General features: G+C 37.9%; 1 protein-coding gene across 1 annotated transcript in view; it reads left to right on the top strand.

Annotated features, from left to right (window-relative positions):
* LOC137255981 (coiled-coil domain-containing protein 177-like) overlaps positions 1-11,568 on the top strand; it is a 36,027-nt gene extending 24,459 nt beyond the window's left edge. Inside the window, exons 13-17 of the mRNA XM_067793615.1 lie at positions 190-297; positions 1,224-1,326; positions 2,287-2,396; positions 4,880-4,988; positions 5,908-11,568. Coding sequence (XP_067649716.1) covers positions 190-297; positions 1,224-1,326; positions 2,287-2,396; positions 4,880-4,988; positions 5,908-6,072 — 595 coding nt within the window. The 3' untranslated portion in view covers positions 6,073-11,568. The remainder of the gene's footprint in view (positions 1-189; positions 298-1,223; positions 1,327-2,286; positions 2,397-4,879; positions 4,989-5,907) is intronic.
* The last annotated feature ends 8,391 nt before the right edge of the window (positions 11,569-19,959 follow it).

The following is a 19,959-nucleotide window of genomic DNA, read 5'->3' as shown; positions in this document are numbered from 1 at the left end:
TGTTTTGTGGATAGACAACCTTTTTATTGCAAGGGATGTGATGTTTCAATGTAGATGACTGATAATGGTGTTAGCATCAAAACTTTGCATCCATTGCAATCCATTATCTATCAAAAATTGTTCCTGTTCATCATACCAACTTCTAAATTTGGCTTAAAGAAGACAAATAATGTTTATATTCTATTACAGAGAGAAAAGCAGCCACCTTTCTACATCTGTGAATGTGAAGCATTCGTCAGCCAGGTTAAACTTTGAGAAGATGCTACAGCAGAAATACCACCAGATGATGCTCAACCAGTAAGTTCAGGTTGTCTTAATCACCCATGAAGAATCAGTTAGAAATGGTCTTCACCAAACCATTATTGTGGAGAGCCGACATATAGCTGGAATTTTGCCAAGTGCTGAATAAAGCAAAACAAAACTAAACTCGCTTGCTTGTGGAAGTAGGCGACTAACAGGATCATGCAGTCAGGCGTGCTGACATGGCTGATGATGTCATCATGTCATCGTATCACAATTGCATAGATTGATACTGAAGCTGTTGATGACAGGTCGAGACTCAGTTACAAATGTATTTACAAACTGGCACCCTACAGCTGGATAGCTGAAAAAGGGTGGTAGGGTAGCCCAGGGGTCAAAGCATTTGCTCATCAAACCAAAGACCTTGGTTCGATTCCCCACATGGTTGTGATATGTTAAGCCCATTTCTGGTGTCCATCATCGTGATATTGCTGGTATATTGTTAAAAGTGATGTAAAACTGAAAGTCACCCACTCAGTGAGAAATTGTGCCTACTCCTTGTAATGAAATCTCAACACGAATGTTGTAACAGATACCTTGTATTCTTGTAGAAACTGAGGTCTGCTTAGCAGTCCATGTTTATTGTAAGAGACGACTAATGGGATCGGGTGGTCAGTCTTGCTGACTTGATAAACTCGCAACATCATATCCCAGTGGCGTAGATTGATTCTCATACTGTTGATCACCAGATTGTCTGGTCCAGACTTGATTATTAACAGACTGCTGTCATATAGGTGGAATATTGTTTGGTGCAACGTAAAACTAAACTCACTTACTCTCTAATCTGGGCCCTTATTCTCAAAACGTTCACAGCCCTAAGAAATCTTAACTTTGATTGTAGCCAGTGTGTTAAGAATGGGCTTAAGAAGTTCATAGGACTGCGAACGTTTTGAGAATAGCGAGCCTGACGTCTTTCTTTACAGGAGTAAACGTGAGAAGCGCCAGGATTTTGCTCGACAGTCTGTGGAGAAGATGGACAATGAGATGGAGGCATGGAGACAGGATCTGATGCATCGCAGGAAACAGGTAACCGACTTCCTCCTCATCCTCATCCTCATCCTCACCCACGAACATCCGTGGAATAGGTCTTCGGCAACCCATGCTTGCCACAATGGGCAACAGTGCTTGTTGTAGCAGGCGACTAACGGGATCAGGTGGTCAGTCTCACATGACATGTCATCAGTTCACAATTACGAAGATCAGTGCTCATGCTGTTGATCACTGGATTGTCAGGTTTAGACCCAATTATTTATACACTGCTGCCATATAGCTGGAATACTGCTGAGTGCGCTGTAAAACTGAACTGGCTCACATCATCATTTAGGATGTGATTTCGCTGTTATCAACCTGCACAGGGCATGTTAACAATGGCTTGTGCAGGTAGCCTTCAGTACCAGGCTGGACTCTGTGTAGGTCACAATAAATCCTCCAATGTCTTATAGCAGTCAGCATGTGATTTAAGTGAGAAGTGATTGTCCAGAAGTGGTAACTTTCTCTCTACCTGACTTGTTTACAAGTATTAACATTTATGTTCTTATAAATCATGAACCTAGTAATCATATGACTGAAATTTATAGATAAAAGTTATGCATAATTAACTAAATAACATTGTAACTACCTTTTCGGGCCAAAACTTTGGTTCAAAATGGGAAATAATGAGAGTCTGAGATAAGAGCTTTTTAATTATGACAACAAAGAAGGATTACGTTGGTTCTGTAAGTACAGTCTGGTTTACATGGCAATCCGAGAAACAGAGAGCCTGAGTTGGACAGAGTGCACAGTATGTATTTTTAGAGAAGTGTGGCATGGCATTGTGCCTTTAAGATAGTCTTAGTGCCAGGATTGTTTTGGACAATGGCACCCATGGCACTGACCCTACACAAGTCCAAACCATTCTGTCATCATCAAACCAAAGAACTTGTTTTTTTCTGCTTGTGTAAAATAGATGCTTAGTAATCCATACATTCATTTGCATGTATGGTTCAGCTGGAGAGGAAGGCCAGCGAGAGTGTGGAGCGACGGCGACAAGAGACGTTACATAGACTCCAGGAGGAACGCAAGGCTAGGGACAAGGAACACAGAGTTAACATCAAAAAGTTAGTAGTAAAATACACTAAATCCCAAAAGAAACATTACCCTCTTTGCTCAATGAATTTCTTAAAATCTACTCAAATGAGTATGAAACTTTCTGCTGCATGGTGATGCGTGGATGTCCACTTCTTGGTCTGTCCATGGTGACTCTGTCTGTAATGCTGAATAAGTCATTTAACAGTGATATGGTGACATCTGAGGAAGACAGCATTCTATGTCAACCCAATCTGTAACATCCGAATGGCTTTTTTTCTCTCTTCAGCTGTGGCATATTTATGGCATATTTCTCGTACTTGTGTATCATATCATATATTCATGGTTCTCTTCATACACTATAGAATCATTCTACACATGAAATTGATGCAAATACTGCTTGAATGTTGCAAAGTTCTGATGACTGATATTGCAATGTATAAACAGAAAATGGAAAATGTTACTTAGCAAGCAAAAATGTTTACAGTGTTAATTTAAGTTGCCCCTAAACAGTAACTGACAGGATAAGATGGCCAGACTTGGGTCAGACATATCATCATATCCCAGATGTTTAGATCGATGCTCGTGCTATTGATCACTGGATTCTCTGGTCCAGGCTCAATTATTTACTGACCATCACAATGTAGCTGGAATATTGCAGAGTGCAGCAATAGTTAGCACCCAGCTAACATTAAAGTGTTAACGCGTGTCATATATGGTTGGTGTGTCGATTTGGGATCAGCTCATGGATAGGATGATTGGAGAATTAGCTCATGATTATGATGAACGTTACGTTGACGAAGACAAATGAATACGTTGATGAAGAACAAAGGCATAGTTTAGTTGTTCAAACTTCTTTAGTTGGTTTCACAAGACATGACAAACAAGTATACATGAATGAGGTGAGCGGACTTCCAGCTCAACCCTAGGGCCTTTCCTGCGAGTGGCATAATCCTGCTCGCGGTCGCCCTACAAAGGCAGTCAGAATGCCGGACTCCACACTGACATCTCATGTCTCATGTCCAGTATGGATGTGAGCATACATATATATATAGTTTTTAACAACAATAGACAGGCAAAGATTCAACAATGAACCGATAGAGAAACAATAGTACTACCTTCTACAGTTGATGTGATGACAGACTCAGGCAAAGGGGATGACCAATAAAGACCATAAATGTCATATACAGTAATTAATGGAAGTGACAAAGAGGAACAAGGTAGCTGACAAACAATGTACTCTGCGGTAGTGATAAAGATCAAGATTGTAGATTGAATAATAATAACTAAATATCATATAGCCTGGCTACATAGTTTTTGGTCTATAGAAATATTTGGACAGGGCTGTCCTGAAGTAGACACCACAACAACTGCATGCCCAAGGCATCCACAAATATCCAGTCATTCACCTTTATTAATGCTGTAAACAAAAAACTAAGGTGGAAATTTGGTATGCTTAAATGTTGTTTTAAGTAATCCCTGTTAGAAGTCTGTTCTGTGCTGTAGGACTTCACTATACCTTGACAGTGGTATAAAGAGAATCACACCCAAGTTGCTACTGATATCAAATATATCAACACAAGTTTATAAATTAACAAATATCCAAGGCTTACCTTTATCAACGAGTGTTGATATAATTGATATGAGTGGACACAGGGGGTGAGATTCTATTGATCATCCAAAATCATTCTTCATTAGTTTTCACTAATAACTGTACATCGTTGAACACAGCACTGCCATTAGATTTGCAGTGCAGCGATGTCATAGCATTGTGACATCATCAAGTTAATGACATCATAGCATTGTCAGGGCATTACACAAAATCTACTTCAAAATGATATCTCCTAGGGAAGTATCATCTGATCTCACACAAGCGATATCTCTTATGGGACACAGTTTGGGATGATAAACAAATCCATACTGATAAGGAGGTTGGTGGGTGTGTTTGGGTGGGGAAGGTGTGTGTGTCCTTAAGATAGCTACAGCTGTTATTGAAAGGATAGGTTTCAAGTTAAAATACATCCATTTGTCATCCATTACAAGTGGAAGATCAGGGATGTTGTTTTGGTAAGTTTCGGGGTAATTGCTGATTTAGCTGTAAACAAAGATGGCCACCGCAATTGAGTAATTGTTGACAGGTGACAAAGTTTCAGTTTCTTCTAGCGATGTAAAAGTTTGCTTAAAATTCTACCAAGGTATGGTAAGACATATATTTTGCAGAATTTAAAGCAATAAATGCTTGTGCTACTTTCTTATGTGCTTGTTTCTTACGACGTAATGTCGTCGCTCTGTAACTCTTCCATCGGTCTTATTCGCATAGATTATTCATACGCATTTCTTCAAATGAACTTGTTACAAGTGATGCTTCGATTTAAATTTCTCTTAGCCAAATTAAGTATGATATTGGATGATAAATAGAATCAGCTGTCTCACAAGGTATTATTTTACCTGTGTAAGGTTTCGATTCATTGTCACAAAGGCAATGTGTATTTGAGCAAGACATGCATGTTTCCAGGGTTCACAAAGAGCTGGCAAAATGGGAGCAAGGTCTGAGATCTGAGATTGAACTGAAGGACAAGAAGTCCCAGATGTTGCAGGAAGAGAAGGATGCTAATATCTTGCAGGTACGTCTTGCAAGTGACTGTATAAAATCATGTGAACTTGTAGTCACCTCGGAATTAGGATCACATCTCATTTGCAGTTTGGATTTGCGTTGGTTCTTATGCTGGTCTCAAGGTGGCATACGATGTATCTATGATTGACGGTGATGTTGTTGAGTAAAAATGAAAATTTTGTATGCAATAACTATTGCATGAAATATTGCCCTGATTCTCATATTGCAATATCTTAATAGATTGCAATTGTCTATGTGTGGTTTTCATGGTCTGTGTGTGACATGCATGGTCTATGTGTATAGCATACATGGTCTGTCTGTGGTGTGCATGGTTTGTGTGTGGCCTGCATGGTCTGTTTGTTGCATGCATGGTCTGTATGTGAAGCATACATAGTCTGTGTGTGTAGCATACATGGTCTGTGTGTGGTGTGCATGGTCTGTTTGTGCCATGCATTGTCTGTATGCGGCATCCATGGTCTGTGTGTGGTGTGCACGGTCAATGTGTGGCATGCATGGTCTGTGTGTAGCATGCATGGTCTGATACTGAGTGATAGTGGCATGATCTATGTGAGGTATTCATGATCTCTTAGCAGTATGCTTGATCTGTGTGGAACATGTATGGTAAGCATGATCTGTATGTGTGCTATGCATGATTGGTGTTTGGTATGCATGATCAGTGTCCGGCATGATCTATATTGCATGCATGACATGAGCATAATCAGTGTACTATGCACAGTCTGTGTGCCATGCATGATCTTTGTGTGGTATACATTGTCTGTGTGTGATATGTGGAATACAAAGTATAAGCATGTTATATGTATGCTTCATCTAAGGTGTCGATTTTCGAAATATGATCAAAGGAAGCTCCATCATTGTTAGATCTGAAAAACACACTGTGCCAATCAAATAATGGCAGCTCTTATTTTCAGACAAGAGCAGTTGCTGAGGCAACACAGAAGCTGAGAGATGATGTCCGCCACAAGTATGACAATGAAACAATTGGTCAGAAGGCGCTTCAAGCTGAGCTGTATTCCAAGATTGGCACCGGAGTTGTGTCTGCAGTAAAAAATTCATCAAGTTTACAATTTGGCTGAGTCAGGACAGACAATTACACATCACTTCTGCTGAGGACAATGTGAAGAACATACTTCAAGACCACGTTAATATTGACTGTTAGTCATTTTGTGATTTTGTCAAAATTCCTTTCCTTTCTGTGATGATTTAAGGTGAACTTGTAAGATGATGGACCCTTGGCTTTTCCAAATTTTTAGTGAGTGAGTATGGTTTTGGCCATCTTTTAGCATTATTCCAGCAATACCATGGCAGGAAAACCAGATATGGGCTTCACAAACTGTATCCATGTGGGGAATTGAACCCGGGTTTTCTGTGTGATGAGCAAATACTTTAACCAGTAGACTACCCCACCACCCTCCAAATTTCCAAGTGCAGTGGTGTAGGTTATTAGTGAAAATTAGGGATTTGATTCCCTACATGGGTACAATGTGGGACCCATTTTAACTGTGTCCAGTCATGATATTGCTGAAACACTGCTGAAATCAGCATAAAACAATATTCACTCACTCTAAATTTTTAATCTCAACATTTGTGCCATTTCAGTATCATCATATGGATCTTTCATTCCAAATAAGAGAGACTGTGAGAAATGACATTTTCTCATATGGCAATACTCATGCTATTTCGCATCTCACTGCTGTTCTCATGACAACATTCTTTTGTCTACACTGATTGTCAACAGTCCATATTGTCCATGTACTATTATTATGACTTTTAAGGATTACAGTTTAGCGTTGTGTTATAATTAATATTCCAGCTTACCCATGTTTTAGTTTTGATATTTGGTTAAACACAAGCAGGAACTGTTTAGTTTTCCTCTTTTACACACTTTATTTATGGACCTGTTGATATGAATTACATTCCTTAATGATTAACTGGCGCTGAAAATAGTGTCTGTCGGAAATATTTTTGTAACCATTTTGTTGTCATTTGTTATTTTAAGTGATATTTGTACATAGTAATACACTTTTTGTGTTATATTCATAGTGATAGTTTTTGTGAAAACATTATCTGTGATAGGATTGTATTTATGGGTGTCCAGAAATCACTGGCATTTTATTTAAGATCTCTCTCATCTCTACTTCATCATTTGCTGAAATTGTCATATTTGGCCAGGGTTATTTTTATTTTGACTTTTTCATGTCCTCGACTAAAATGGCAATGTGAGGAAAGTTGAGCATGCAGATATAGACACAAATTAATTCAGGTTAAGAGGTAGTAATAATGGTAATAACACCATTCTCTGCTGCATACAATTTTTTATTCTGTAAAACATAATTATAATAATGAGTGTTTGTATAGCGCTGATGTTTACCCCACGAGGGCAATGCTGAAAGCCCTGACAAGTCTTAGTTCATATGTGTAAGAAAATACAAGCATTTATGAAAGTGTGTGTTTGAAGAGTGTCAGTGTTGGTACTATACTGAAACACAATGAAAACGCAAAACATTCTCAGCCAAGATTGGGTAGCATTATCATTGTGTTTCTGTATAATTTTAGATCAAAAGACATAGAGTTCCAAAGGGTAGCAGCTGCAAAATAAACAGACTTGGCACCAATAAGGGTTTTTTTTAGTTAATAAGGAGATACATTTGTGCCCCATTTATCTGAACCTCAGATATCCTGAAAACATCTCCTTAAAACGAATTCACAATATTCTAAATTTACTCACTTAAACAGAAATCTGGTTTCTGCAACCAGACGGTAATTTTCACTTAAAAAATGCTAAATTTTAATACTCCCGTATATCCGGATGTTTGAGCACCTGTCTGTATGTTTACACACACAATTTGCTGAGTGGCCTTGTGTGCCCTGACAAAAAAGAAGTGAGCAGTCTTGAAGTATGACAGGATTAAGTACCTGTAATTAGCAAGGGGTGTAAAGAATTGGGTGTAAATTTCAAACACCTGCAGTAGTATTTTGTTCACAATGGGATAAGCACACTTTGAGCTAACTTTAACATCTTAATACTTTTACAAAACTGTATTGCAAATCCCCTCTCCTGAAGCAAGAATAAAGTTTGAAAATCTTTTAGCTTTGACGGTAAATTGCATTTTAAGAATGGTTCTACAACCAAACAAATCAAAATCTTTATCGTGTACAAGCAGTTAAAGATTACTAAATGCCCTCTCAGGTAAATGATTAAAAGACATTTTTTTTTTCTGCAGTAATGATCTTTTTGAGAGCTCAGGTGTAAATGATACATAAATATTCGTGAGACTATGATAAAGTAGAGAGTTACGACAGGTAGTAAGTAACAGTACAAATGTTTTGTAACAACAATATCACAGCATGGGTTCAAACTAGAAATGGGCTTCACACATTATATCCATGTGTGGAATCGAGCTCAATTCTTCAGAGTGATGAGCAAACACTTCCTCTTGGCTGTCGCACCACCCCTCACATGTGGCATGGATGGAGGGAAGTGAACCTGAACCTTAGATGCAGCAAGTGAACACCCCAACCACTCTGCTGCTCTCACAGAGAGAGAGAGTTTAGTGTTACAGCAGGGGACACCAGATATGGGCTTCACACACTGCATTATTGTACACCCGGGTAATCAAACCCAGGTCTTTGGTGTGACAAGTGACCACTTAAACCACTGTAGCCCCTGGTTACTTTTGTGTGGTTAGGGATCATAAATATACAGTGTTAGAGAAAATGAACTGAAATAAGTTTAGTTGATGGTATATTATCTTTAAGATATGGTTGGTTTGTGTTGTTGGTTGTTCTTGATAGTGAAGGGACAAAATGACAAAATTTAAGTTATATTTATCAACACACTTACTCTCAAGTTTTACAAAACATAAAAACTTAAGTCGAATATTGTGGAAAAATAAGTTTTGTAAGTTTTTTGCATGAGTTAATTAATATATCCCCCAAGGTCTGATTCCCTACACTGGTGAAACTGCGTGTTCCCCCTAGGGTTCAGAAAGGGCAGGGTAAATTCATGGAAAAAGGCACTTCATAACCTCAAAGGGCATGTTGGTGAGGAATATTGAAAGAACAACAAAATGTATATGAAGTCAAATTGTCTTATGATTTCAGTTCTAAAGTTCATTTTTACTCTTCTCAGTTTGTATTTTAAGATTAGAATTTGAAAAAGCATTTCAAATCTGGAAAATACACACTCGTCATAGTAAACGACTGCGATTGAGACGAAAAAGGGCAGGGCTCAAAATAAAAAAGGCAGGGCGCAAAAGTCAAAGGGCAGGGCACTGCGCCCTCCTAAATGTGCCTAGGGGGAACACTAGGTGAAACGTGCAACACATTACTGGTGCCTAGCAACGATATGGATGAGAAATGCTAAAAGCTGTTTACAACCACACTCACCAAATACAGGAAGTGTTCCAGTCATCTCTTCCTGTCTTGAATTTCGAGGAAGGATGTTTAAGCCAAAACAATCCAGTGATCAACTGCCTGAGCATCAAGCTGTGCAACTATGATGAGGTGGCATGTGCCAACCAAGTCATGTAGCCTGACCACCCATTCCTGTTATTTGCCAGGCAGGGGCTACTGAAAACATTCTAACCTTGATCTCCACTGGTCAAGGATAGGAAGCTTAACGGTATGGTAGGTGTGGTGGTAGTTACGGCAGTCATGTTGACCAGCTAATGAACTGATCACTGGACTTGTGCAGATCTGGTTTAAAACTGGCCATCGGGAACCCATACTTGTCGTAAGAGGCAACTAACTGGGTTGTTTGGTCAGGCCAGTTGACGTGGTACTGGCTACATTGAATCCTAAACGCGTAGGTCACTTTTGAAGCTGCTGACTACTGCATTGTGTGATCTCAGTTTAACCCATAAGTTTAACCCATGAAGATCTGGGTTCAAATTGATCTTCAGTAACCCATGTGTCGTAAGAGGCTTCTAACAGGATCGGATGGTCCAGCTCACTGACTTGGCTGACATGTCAGTATATCCCAGTAGCATATACGGATGCTGACGAGTTAAATCACTGGATTGTCTGTCCAGACTCAGGGCTCCATTTAAAAAATGTTACTCTACTTGCACCTCTTGCAACTTGAGATAAAAACATAGTTGCACAAGTCAAATTTCAGTTGCACTATAGTGTGAAGAGGTTTCGGTGCACATATTTATGTGAAGTAGTGACGTATTAGTACCCATGAAACTGTAGCAACACAGAGACCCAGCTGATCCTTGTCTACAAAAGCTGTCATAGTTTAGATTTATCTATAAATAGTAATGTTTCAGTGCCATTGCTATTCAAAGTTTAGACGAAAAATGAAGTGGCATACTTATGCTTATAATGTTAGATTTATGTTTGATTTAGTTCTCAAAAATTGACTTGCATCAGGTGCAAGTTTGACTAATAACTAGGTTGCACTTTGTAATAGTGGGTTGCACCTGTGCAAGTAACAAAATACAAAGAGACTCCATATAGCTCAAGGCAGTGTTAAACAAAACAATCTTTTTCTGACTGATTGGATATATCTGGTGTGCAAGACCTGTCTTTTAATATTTATGAAAATATTTAGGGACAAGATTTGCATAGTTGTTCGGTTATTGATTTCTGTATGAGTGGGAGCACGGTTAGTCAAGCTTAGGGTGGGCAGAGGGGAAATTCGTGTAAATTTATTGCATAAAACAAAGGGGATGACTGCTAGCAAAATATGATATTTAAGGGAATTACGTCACATCGTCAACAACACCTGTTATATTGTTTAAGATGGCAAGGTTCAGTGGGGTAGCCTAATGGTTAAAGCAATCGCTCGTCACACATCCCCACAAGGTTACAGTATGTAAAACCCATTCCTGGAGTCCCCCACCCTGATATTTGCTGGAATATTGCTAAAAGCATCACTCACTATGTTGAGACTGATAATTTTGTCTGCTGATTAGCATTTATATTCAGTCTATTAGCCTCATATCTGAATACAAAATAGATTTGTAGAAATACATGTATGGACAAAGACTGGTTTAAACACAAGGGCAATATGTACAGATGTTGAGTGAGTTTTGTTTTTAAAACGCTTTTAGCAGTCTCCCAGCAATAGTGGGGAATACCAGAAGTGGTATCAATCCCGGACCTTTGGTGTGAACACTTTCACATGGTGAACTAGGCAACCATATGGATTTGTATGGATTTTAAAGCAAGAAATTGGATTGATTAAACATTGTATCCACTGCTAGTCCAAACATGCATTAGGCTGCCCCTCTCCCTGATTTACAGACACTGATCCAGACTGATGGAGAAAGTGTAGGTTAATGTGACAGGCCAATTCGGAATCACAGTGCTTTCAACCGACTTTAATATTTTCTCCAGAATTTAATCAAAGACGTTGACATGAAGAGACTTAGATTGGTTCGTATGGGCTAAGACTGACTAATGTATTCCTTCTTGTATACCACACAAGCATTGTTGTGAATATGTTTTGTCTGATTGACTCACTGATGCTCACACAATCACATCCTGTTCAACGAAACCAATGTTGCCTGCCCACAATGGATATACATGTATTTATTTCCATGAAATAAAAAGATATTTAAACTTATGAAAATCTGTGTTTATTTTTTTATGTCACGACATTTTTTGATGTTCCTGTTGCCATAAATACTTCAGTGTTGGCACGCTGATTAAAACTAGTTTAAATTGCTTAAATGTCTGATATCACAATCAAGGTTAAGGTCATGACCCTGTTGAAAGGGACACTTGCCAAATAGTGGTGGTATTTATTTTTTTTTGACTTGGCTAATGATTATCTGCATAGTCCGATAAATATCCTGTAACAACATTTTATGTTTGTTTAATAATATTTCATAATGTTGGTAGTTTTGGTTTTTATTATCTGTGTAAAATAAAGTTTTCAAGAGTTCTTTAAGCACACAGTTTCATGATCTATACACTTTGACTATATGGGAAGGATGTAGATACTCAACATATGTTTGACCCCAACCGCCCAAACAGCAGTTCAAACTAAGACCAACTATAAGTTTACACGACATTTTAGTGACTCAAACAACTGTGTCCTTAGTGTCTCCCATTGAGGTCAAATGCAATGCAAAACACAAGTGTGCAGATTCTGATACCTTTCGGTATGGACTGACAGTAACAAGTTATCAAAAATGCAAATTCAGCTTATAAAGTTGAAAAATAACGCAATGAAAAAAACCTGCAAAATTGGAGAACAAACGATTCACTAGCTTCACCCAAGATGGGGTGAGTAGTGCATAGCTGTACTGTCCTTGCATGCTCAAGGATTAATGAGTTTAGTTTTACACCACTCTGCAATATTCCAACTATGTGACGGCGGTCTGTAGATAATCAGGTCTGGACCAGGCAATCCAGTGAGCTGCACTATTAGGAACCAATGATGTGTCAACCAAGTCAGCGAGCATGATCACCCGATCCCGTTAGTTGCCTCTCATCCCACCTTAAGCAAGTGAGTTTGTTCAAAACTGCCTCTGTTCACCCAGCAGAAAATGGGTACCCGGTGAGATAAAGTCTTCCAGCATCTAAGAGGCAGCTCGAATTATCTGGAGTAATGATAATCAGATTCTGATTACACTGTTTACAGTGTCCAGTGAGCAGCTAGTCAGATGGATACTAGGTTGTATAATAGAATTATTATTATTATACGTTTATTTCATTGACCACTACTGTTATGTCTGGAGTCGAACAGTGATGATTAAAATCAGATCTATGGACGGTCTCAGCCAATCAAAATACAACACAAAGTTTTGAGCCAATATCATGTAACCCTCTTGAAACAGTACAGCTATTCACTATTCATTGCATTCTAACATTGTTGACATCTGTTCCCACGTGCACTTTCTTCTTGGTAAAGATCTTCACACCTCTTCACCAAAACACGAAACAAATTTGCCCAAAAGCACATACTGTTTGCTACTATTCCCTATTTGAAAGAGTACGTTAACGGGAAACGGCTAAATTTAAGGACGTATAACGTGCATTGGTGCAACCTCAATTAGCAACCTCATTATTTATACCAACATACCCCTAGTGTAGATCTATTTTTTCCTGTTTAGGCCAGACCAATTGGATTTCATATTTTACTGATTTTTGTCCTCAGAAAACCTAAAGGCATGAGGTGAAAATTAACAAAGTAATATTTCTTCTATTTACTTTTGACAATTCATGATGTCATCATTAGGCAATCAAATACAATTCTTGTAAGTTTACATTTTTCGCAAATAGAAACATTAGGATTTATAGTTTGAGTGGGAAAAAATTATTTTTAGGGGTTTTTTTTCTTTTTCTTGAAAAATATGACCAGCAGATATACTGAAACATGAAATAAAATTGGCCTGCCCGTGAAGAAGAAGATTACTACTGGAAAACTTTTGAGTATCTGGTTTGGACTCAAAGTTGGAGCAGTGACTGATGACGCTCTGTTTACATTCAGGACTGGGAGGAGTGTCTTCACACACAAGAAAACAGGACCCCTGCTTGGCTTGTCAGAAAGTTATCCTCAATGGTTTGTCATATCCTGACAGGTATCAAATTGAAGTACCGGACATGAGCTGGTTGTTCTATACTGTGATGATTGTATTTTTGGATTCTGAAAGTCTTGACCTTTCATGAAGGTGACTCCGATATTGACCACTTTGGTAAATCCTGGAGGTGGTGCAGACAAACCATGAAACATAATGAGGTCAGATTCAAACCCACCTTCGTAGGTTTCGGGGATGTCTATGACATAAAATATACATCTGCAGATTTATTGAGTTTCAAAGATACATATCCAGAGGCCATGACTGAAAGTCTGAATTCTGAGCTATAAATGAGCTGATAAGGGTATTTAACTTTCAAAATTTTCAAATATATTTGTCAAACACCACAACAATACCACTTTAAAAAATCTTTGGAGATACTTAATACTGGCTGATTACAGAAACACAAAGGTGTGTCCAGAGATGGTAATGGACAAACAAACAAACAAGAAGACAAAGTTATCATTATAAATAGCAAATCACTCTTCATGAATAGACTTACAACAGTCATAGCACTAAGGTGATTGCAACTCCCATACTTTAACATAGACTTACGACAGTCATTGCACTAAGGTGATCACAACTCCCATACTTTAGATAATGTTACCTGAGGCTGTCTGGGTGTTATACCCTTCTTCCTCTGCAATCTGTATTTCCTCCACTCTTTGTCTGGGTATGATGTAGCTAGATGGAATAATCAAGGATAAGTCCACGTTCAAGTCCTTTTATTTTTGGAACGGTTTTTCACAAGCAAAGGTCCTCAGATACTTCCTAGTTTTTCTGGTCTACACACAACATTAGGTTACAACTTCCTGGAAGAACTTGGTTTCTCGTGCAACTTCTGTTAATATAAGTTCATCTGAGCCATTCTCTCAGTATACCGATGGAACCTCTCAAGTCAACGGTGCAGCCCAGAATCGCGCACGACTCACGACTCACGACTCACGACTCACGACTCACGACTCAACTAACAAAGTAGAGGTCATGACAATTTAGGCTCCTCCCACCAAAATAATGCCCTACATCATACAAAAATGACTCATACCCAGTCTTAATAATTAGTTACGTTCATTAGTCCCTTTCCGAGACTTTATTTGAAACCATCAAGTTCTCCCAGAATAAAATTGCTTTGTTAATAAACTTAAGCCATCCATCAAACAAACATTGACATACTTGACAAAATATCAAATACATTTTCCGACTGGTAGGCTCCAGAAGATAAAAATTATTCCAGAACCTCTTCGAGCCCTTTTATTGACACACTGACCATTAGTATCTGAATGTCCGTCCCCATAATCATGTAGAATCAGAAGGTCCTAGTTTATGTCACTTCAGAGGAATTGCCATTCCCCCAAGAAAAGTGAATCCATAAAAATTCGGTTACTTGGTCAATGCACTTTCCCAGTACATTGACCCTTCCTAACTTAACTTCAAATTTGTCTTAAATTTTTGTCAAATGTATTTTAATATTTTCAACTCTAAATGTCCCGGTTATACATGCCCCTTCTGTTGTAGAGGATGTCGCATGCAACTGATAAATGGTTTAAGCTTCATCATACACATATATCAATATAATCATATCCAGATCAATAGCATAGATTAGAATACACATAAATGATATAAGAATGCAATATCAATAAGAAATATCAATAGAATGCCTACATATCTGAGGAACAGAAACCTCAAAATGTCAAAATACACGTAAATGTCTCAGATAGGATCTGTCTTTGGTTGTACCTATCTGAGAAGTGAAACAATCATTTAGCAAATCAATAACCTTGACACAATTTCTGATTAACCATACCAGATGTAGGGGTATAGTAAAAGCATTACCACAATAAATGTTTTGTTTGGATCCTTGAACGCCATTTTATACATCCAGATTATAAATGCACAAGGCATGCAGCATTTAAATACAATATGGAATAACTAATACATGCAGACACTAGTATGTCTGAGTTCACATAAGTTATCATGAGTGAGTTTCTTTTCTAAGTCACATGGGCTGAAATCATTGCAATGTTCTCCCGTTTTAAAGAAACTTAAGGAGAATTTAACTTTATGTATTCTTTGAGTTACTGTTAAACAAGGTAGTGGAGAAAGTTTACCTGACTCACGAAAAAGTACTGGATATTGAGCACTAAGGTGATTGCAACTCCCATACTTTAACATAGACTTAAAACAGTCATAGCACTAAGGTGATCACAACTCCCATACTTCACATAGACTTACGACAGTCATAGAGCACTAAGGTGATCACAACTCCCATACTTCACATAGACTTACGACAGTCATAGAGCACTAAGGTGATCACAACTCCCATACTTTAACATAGACTTACGACAGTCATAGAGCACTAAGGTGATCACAACTCCCATACTTCACATAGACTTACGACAGTCATAGAGCACTAAGGTGATCACAACTCCCATACTTTAACATAGACTTACGACAGTCATAGAGCACTAAGGTGATCACAACTCCCATACTTCACATAGACTTACGACAGTCATAGAGCACTAAGGTGATCACAACTCCCATACTTCACATAGACTTACGACAGTCATAGAGCACTAAGGTGATCACAACTCCCATACTTTAACATAGACTTACGACAGTCATAGAGCACTAAGGTGATCACAACTCCCATACTTCACATAGACTTACGACAGTCATAGAGCACTAAGGTGATCACAACTCCCATACTTTAACACAGATTTACGACAGTCATAGAGCACTAAGGTGATCACAACTCCCATACTTCACATAGACTTACGACAGTCATAGAGCACTAAGGTGATCACAACTCCCATACTTTAACATAGACTTACGACAGTCATAGAGCACTAAGGTGATCACAACTCCCATACTTCACATAGACTTACGACAGTCATAGAGCACTAAGGTGATCACAACTCCCATACTTTAACATAGACTTAAAACAGTCACACCACTAAGGTGATCACAACTCCCATACTTCACATAGACTTACGACAGTCATAGAGCACTAAGGTGATCACAACTCCCATACTTTAACATAGACTAAGGACAGTCATAGCGCTAAGGTGATTGCAGCTCCCATACTTCAACATAGACTTACGACAGTTGCAGCATTATAATCAGTATCATTTCCGGATTAGATGTTTATTAGAAAAACATATATGTATCTAAGCTAAAGAATTGTACAATAATTGCAATGTTGAATGAAGAAAAACGATCTACCTGTAAAACACCTAACTCCTGGAGCAACTGCTCCATTCTGTAATCTAAACATCCCATGGCGACTAACATCTCACAGCAAATGTACCGCCTCTTATATTCTTATGACGACCTAAGTATTGGATGACTTTCTAAAAACATGCTACTTGACTAAGATTTGGCTACAGACTGTTTCGTGAACACTGATAGCATTGTTTTTGACCATGACTGCATCTTTCCTGTTCCCAAAAGTACCCAGGTACAAAAAAAGCATGTGGAAAGTAGGTCATCATAATTATCTGAGACATATATAAGATGGAGATGATCATCAACTTTAGTTTCTTCAACCTTTTCACCTTGTAGTCTTTCAAACAGAAAGTCATCATTACAATGCTTCAAAACAAAGACAGGACTGGTATTGTACAAGGTGCAGGCACAAGCATCATAGATGGAAGAATGGGCAAAGCCGATAGTGTCTCCTCTTGTGAAGAATGTACCTCGAAAACTTTTAGCTGCTTTGTACATTCCTGAACGTGTAGTACTAGGCATCAGGTCTTGAACAGCTTTGACCATCCTGTCCATTTCCTTGTCTTCATCTCCACTGTCTATCCTGGTCAGGTTCAATTTGTCTTCACACAGCAGCATCAGAACCAAAATGGCAGATTTATCATTTCTGTCTTCAAGTAACTGCTTTAGTTCTAACCTAAGATAAAACAGTGGTTCCTTGAAAAACGATTTTGCGTTTTTTACAAAATGAGGAAAATTCAAAACAAAGTTTACAATGAGAGGATATCCATATACATAGACTTCTAGCTCACTATAATCTGGAATATGTTGCACAGAGTAGTCACCAAAGGCACGCCTATGTTGTTCAAATATTGTCTTTTTCTCTTTGTCAGAAAGTCTGCATTTTTCTTGTTTTGTTAAGTCCACTACAGTTTGACCCTTGAACAATTTGAAACCCTCATACTGCAATTTTGCAAGTCCATCAAGGAAATTGTAGGATTTTGATGTGAAGACAACATGAATATCCTTTGTTTCACATTCTTTGACACTTTGCATTTTCTTCCTGGATTTTTATACTGTAATCTCTGTTTTCGCTCATTTCTGACTTCTGTTCCTTTGCTGCTCTCTGCTTTTGTTCTAAATGGGGGAGAAGATTATTCAGAAAGTATTTAACATGTGAAGTATTAGCAGATACCCCAACTGTACTAAACAAATCATCTACAATGAGGAATACTCTTGAGTAAGTAATAAGGCAGCGGTCAAAGTCAAACTTCTTAAGTCTGTCCACAAACACGACCTCGTATCCCTTTTGTCTATACTGTGAACCCAGCACCAGAGCCATTGTTGTCTTGTCTTCTCCTGAAGCACCACAAATAGTCACATGACTGACCAAATTCCTTCAGTTCCTGTTTCACTTATCTGTAGGCTTCGGTTGGAGCAAAATCTTTCTCGCTTCATCTGTGTGTAAGTCAAGGGTATCTGTCAAGCAATAACAAACATTTACCAGACCAAGAAATACTGGGATGTTAACATAAAATGACAAAATATTTACCTCTTTCATTGTGGATGGAACCCTTAGTCTTACGGTCGGAGATAACAACTTCATCTAAAACGCTGCCAGAATAGTTTCAAATGAACAGGAAACACCTCTGTATTTCGAAAAAATGATAATAATTGTTGCACTGGTATCACTGCAAAAAGTTCTACATTTACAAGCTCGTAAGATTATGTTTCCAAGACATTTAGAATGTTAGAAAGGTGATATTTCCAAAACACGGGACCTAATCCCCTGTTATTTAATGAAGCCTTCTGTTTTGTTCATTAATGAGTGATTCAAGTCAGTTAAGACAGCTTCTGGAATAAAAACAGTCAGGTCCCTAGTTTAGATGTCTCCTTCAGAAGCCTCTGGAAGTAGCTTAAATCTTTAATGTGTATTTAGAAGTGGAATGCATGCGATAAGCAAGATTTATGGAGGTCAACTTCTTAATTGTGACGTAAGCAAGCATACGCTCCGAATTTGGTTGATTGCATATTGTTTTGTGTTAAGTTGTCAGTTTTTTATGTATCTGTGAATGAGGATCATTAGATACACACAACTGTAACTTCTTAACCTATGACTACTTAGATAACAATTGCGTTTCATGTTATCTGTGTGTACGTACACACACACACACACACACACACACACACACACACACACACACACACACACACACACACACACACACACACACACACAGAGATATATATATATACATACATACATACATACATACATATATATATATATATTGTTATCTAAGTAAGTAGTCACAGGTTAGGAAGTTACAGCTGTGTGTATCTAATGATCCTCATTCATATATTAATATATATATAATGATCCTCATATATATCGTTTCATATTTTTGATAATCCATTCTTTTGTGCAGATAAAGCTATTAAAAAATGAACGAATAATGCCATGCTTCTCTCAGAGAGAGGGAAGATGATTATATACTGTTTCTTTTTAAAATCAATATTTCTTTTTCGTCTAAACAGATTTTTCTAATTACTAACTACGGATAATTTGCGTGTAATGGGAAAATATATATGTCGGACAAAATTAGTTAGGGATATTTGGAAATCTTGAATAATGATCTATTTATTCTTCGACACACTGATAAAATATGAATCATAAAAACACCAATATCCCTCACTTACTTTGTTCAGTTTTAATCACTGTGTTAGTTAACCCATGACCAACACGTCAAACTGGTGCCGATAGATTTTTTAATCTTACATGTAAAATATCATCATTCCTTAGTACCTTAATAAGATTTTACAAATTTGGAATGAAATGTTTTAATCTGAGATCAATTTGTTAGGTAGCAGTTTAGTAAAGTAGAACTTGAATCAACATCAAACGATAGGTCATTTGCAAACTGAAGCACTTATCTACTAAACTGCAGTAAAGAATATGGGGATACATAACGACACATACCACTTGCGTGATAACAACTCCCTGTTTATTGCATAAAGCAGCATTTCGATGTACATCTTTCATGATAAACAAGCTTACTGAATGTTGATTGATTCCATCATTTGGACAATGGGGTTGTTGTTAGTTTGCAGCTTGATACTATGCATACACACTTCATTTCCTGTTTGTTTATTATATTGATTTTATGACAATCTGTATAAACCAAGTTGTGAGAGAGACGATGACATTAAAACATTAAAGCCGTA

Source organism: Haliotis asinina, chromosome 11, assembly GCF_037392515.1.
Source record: "Haliotis asinina isolate JCU_RB_2024 chromosome 11, JCU_Hal_asi_v2, whole genome shotgun sequence".
NCBI classification, from domain to species: domain Eukaryota; kingdom Metazoa; phylum Mollusca; class Gastropoda; order Lepetellida; family Haliotidae; genus Haliotis; species Haliotis asinina.
This window is presented reverse-complemented; position numbering and strand designations above follow the sequence as displayed.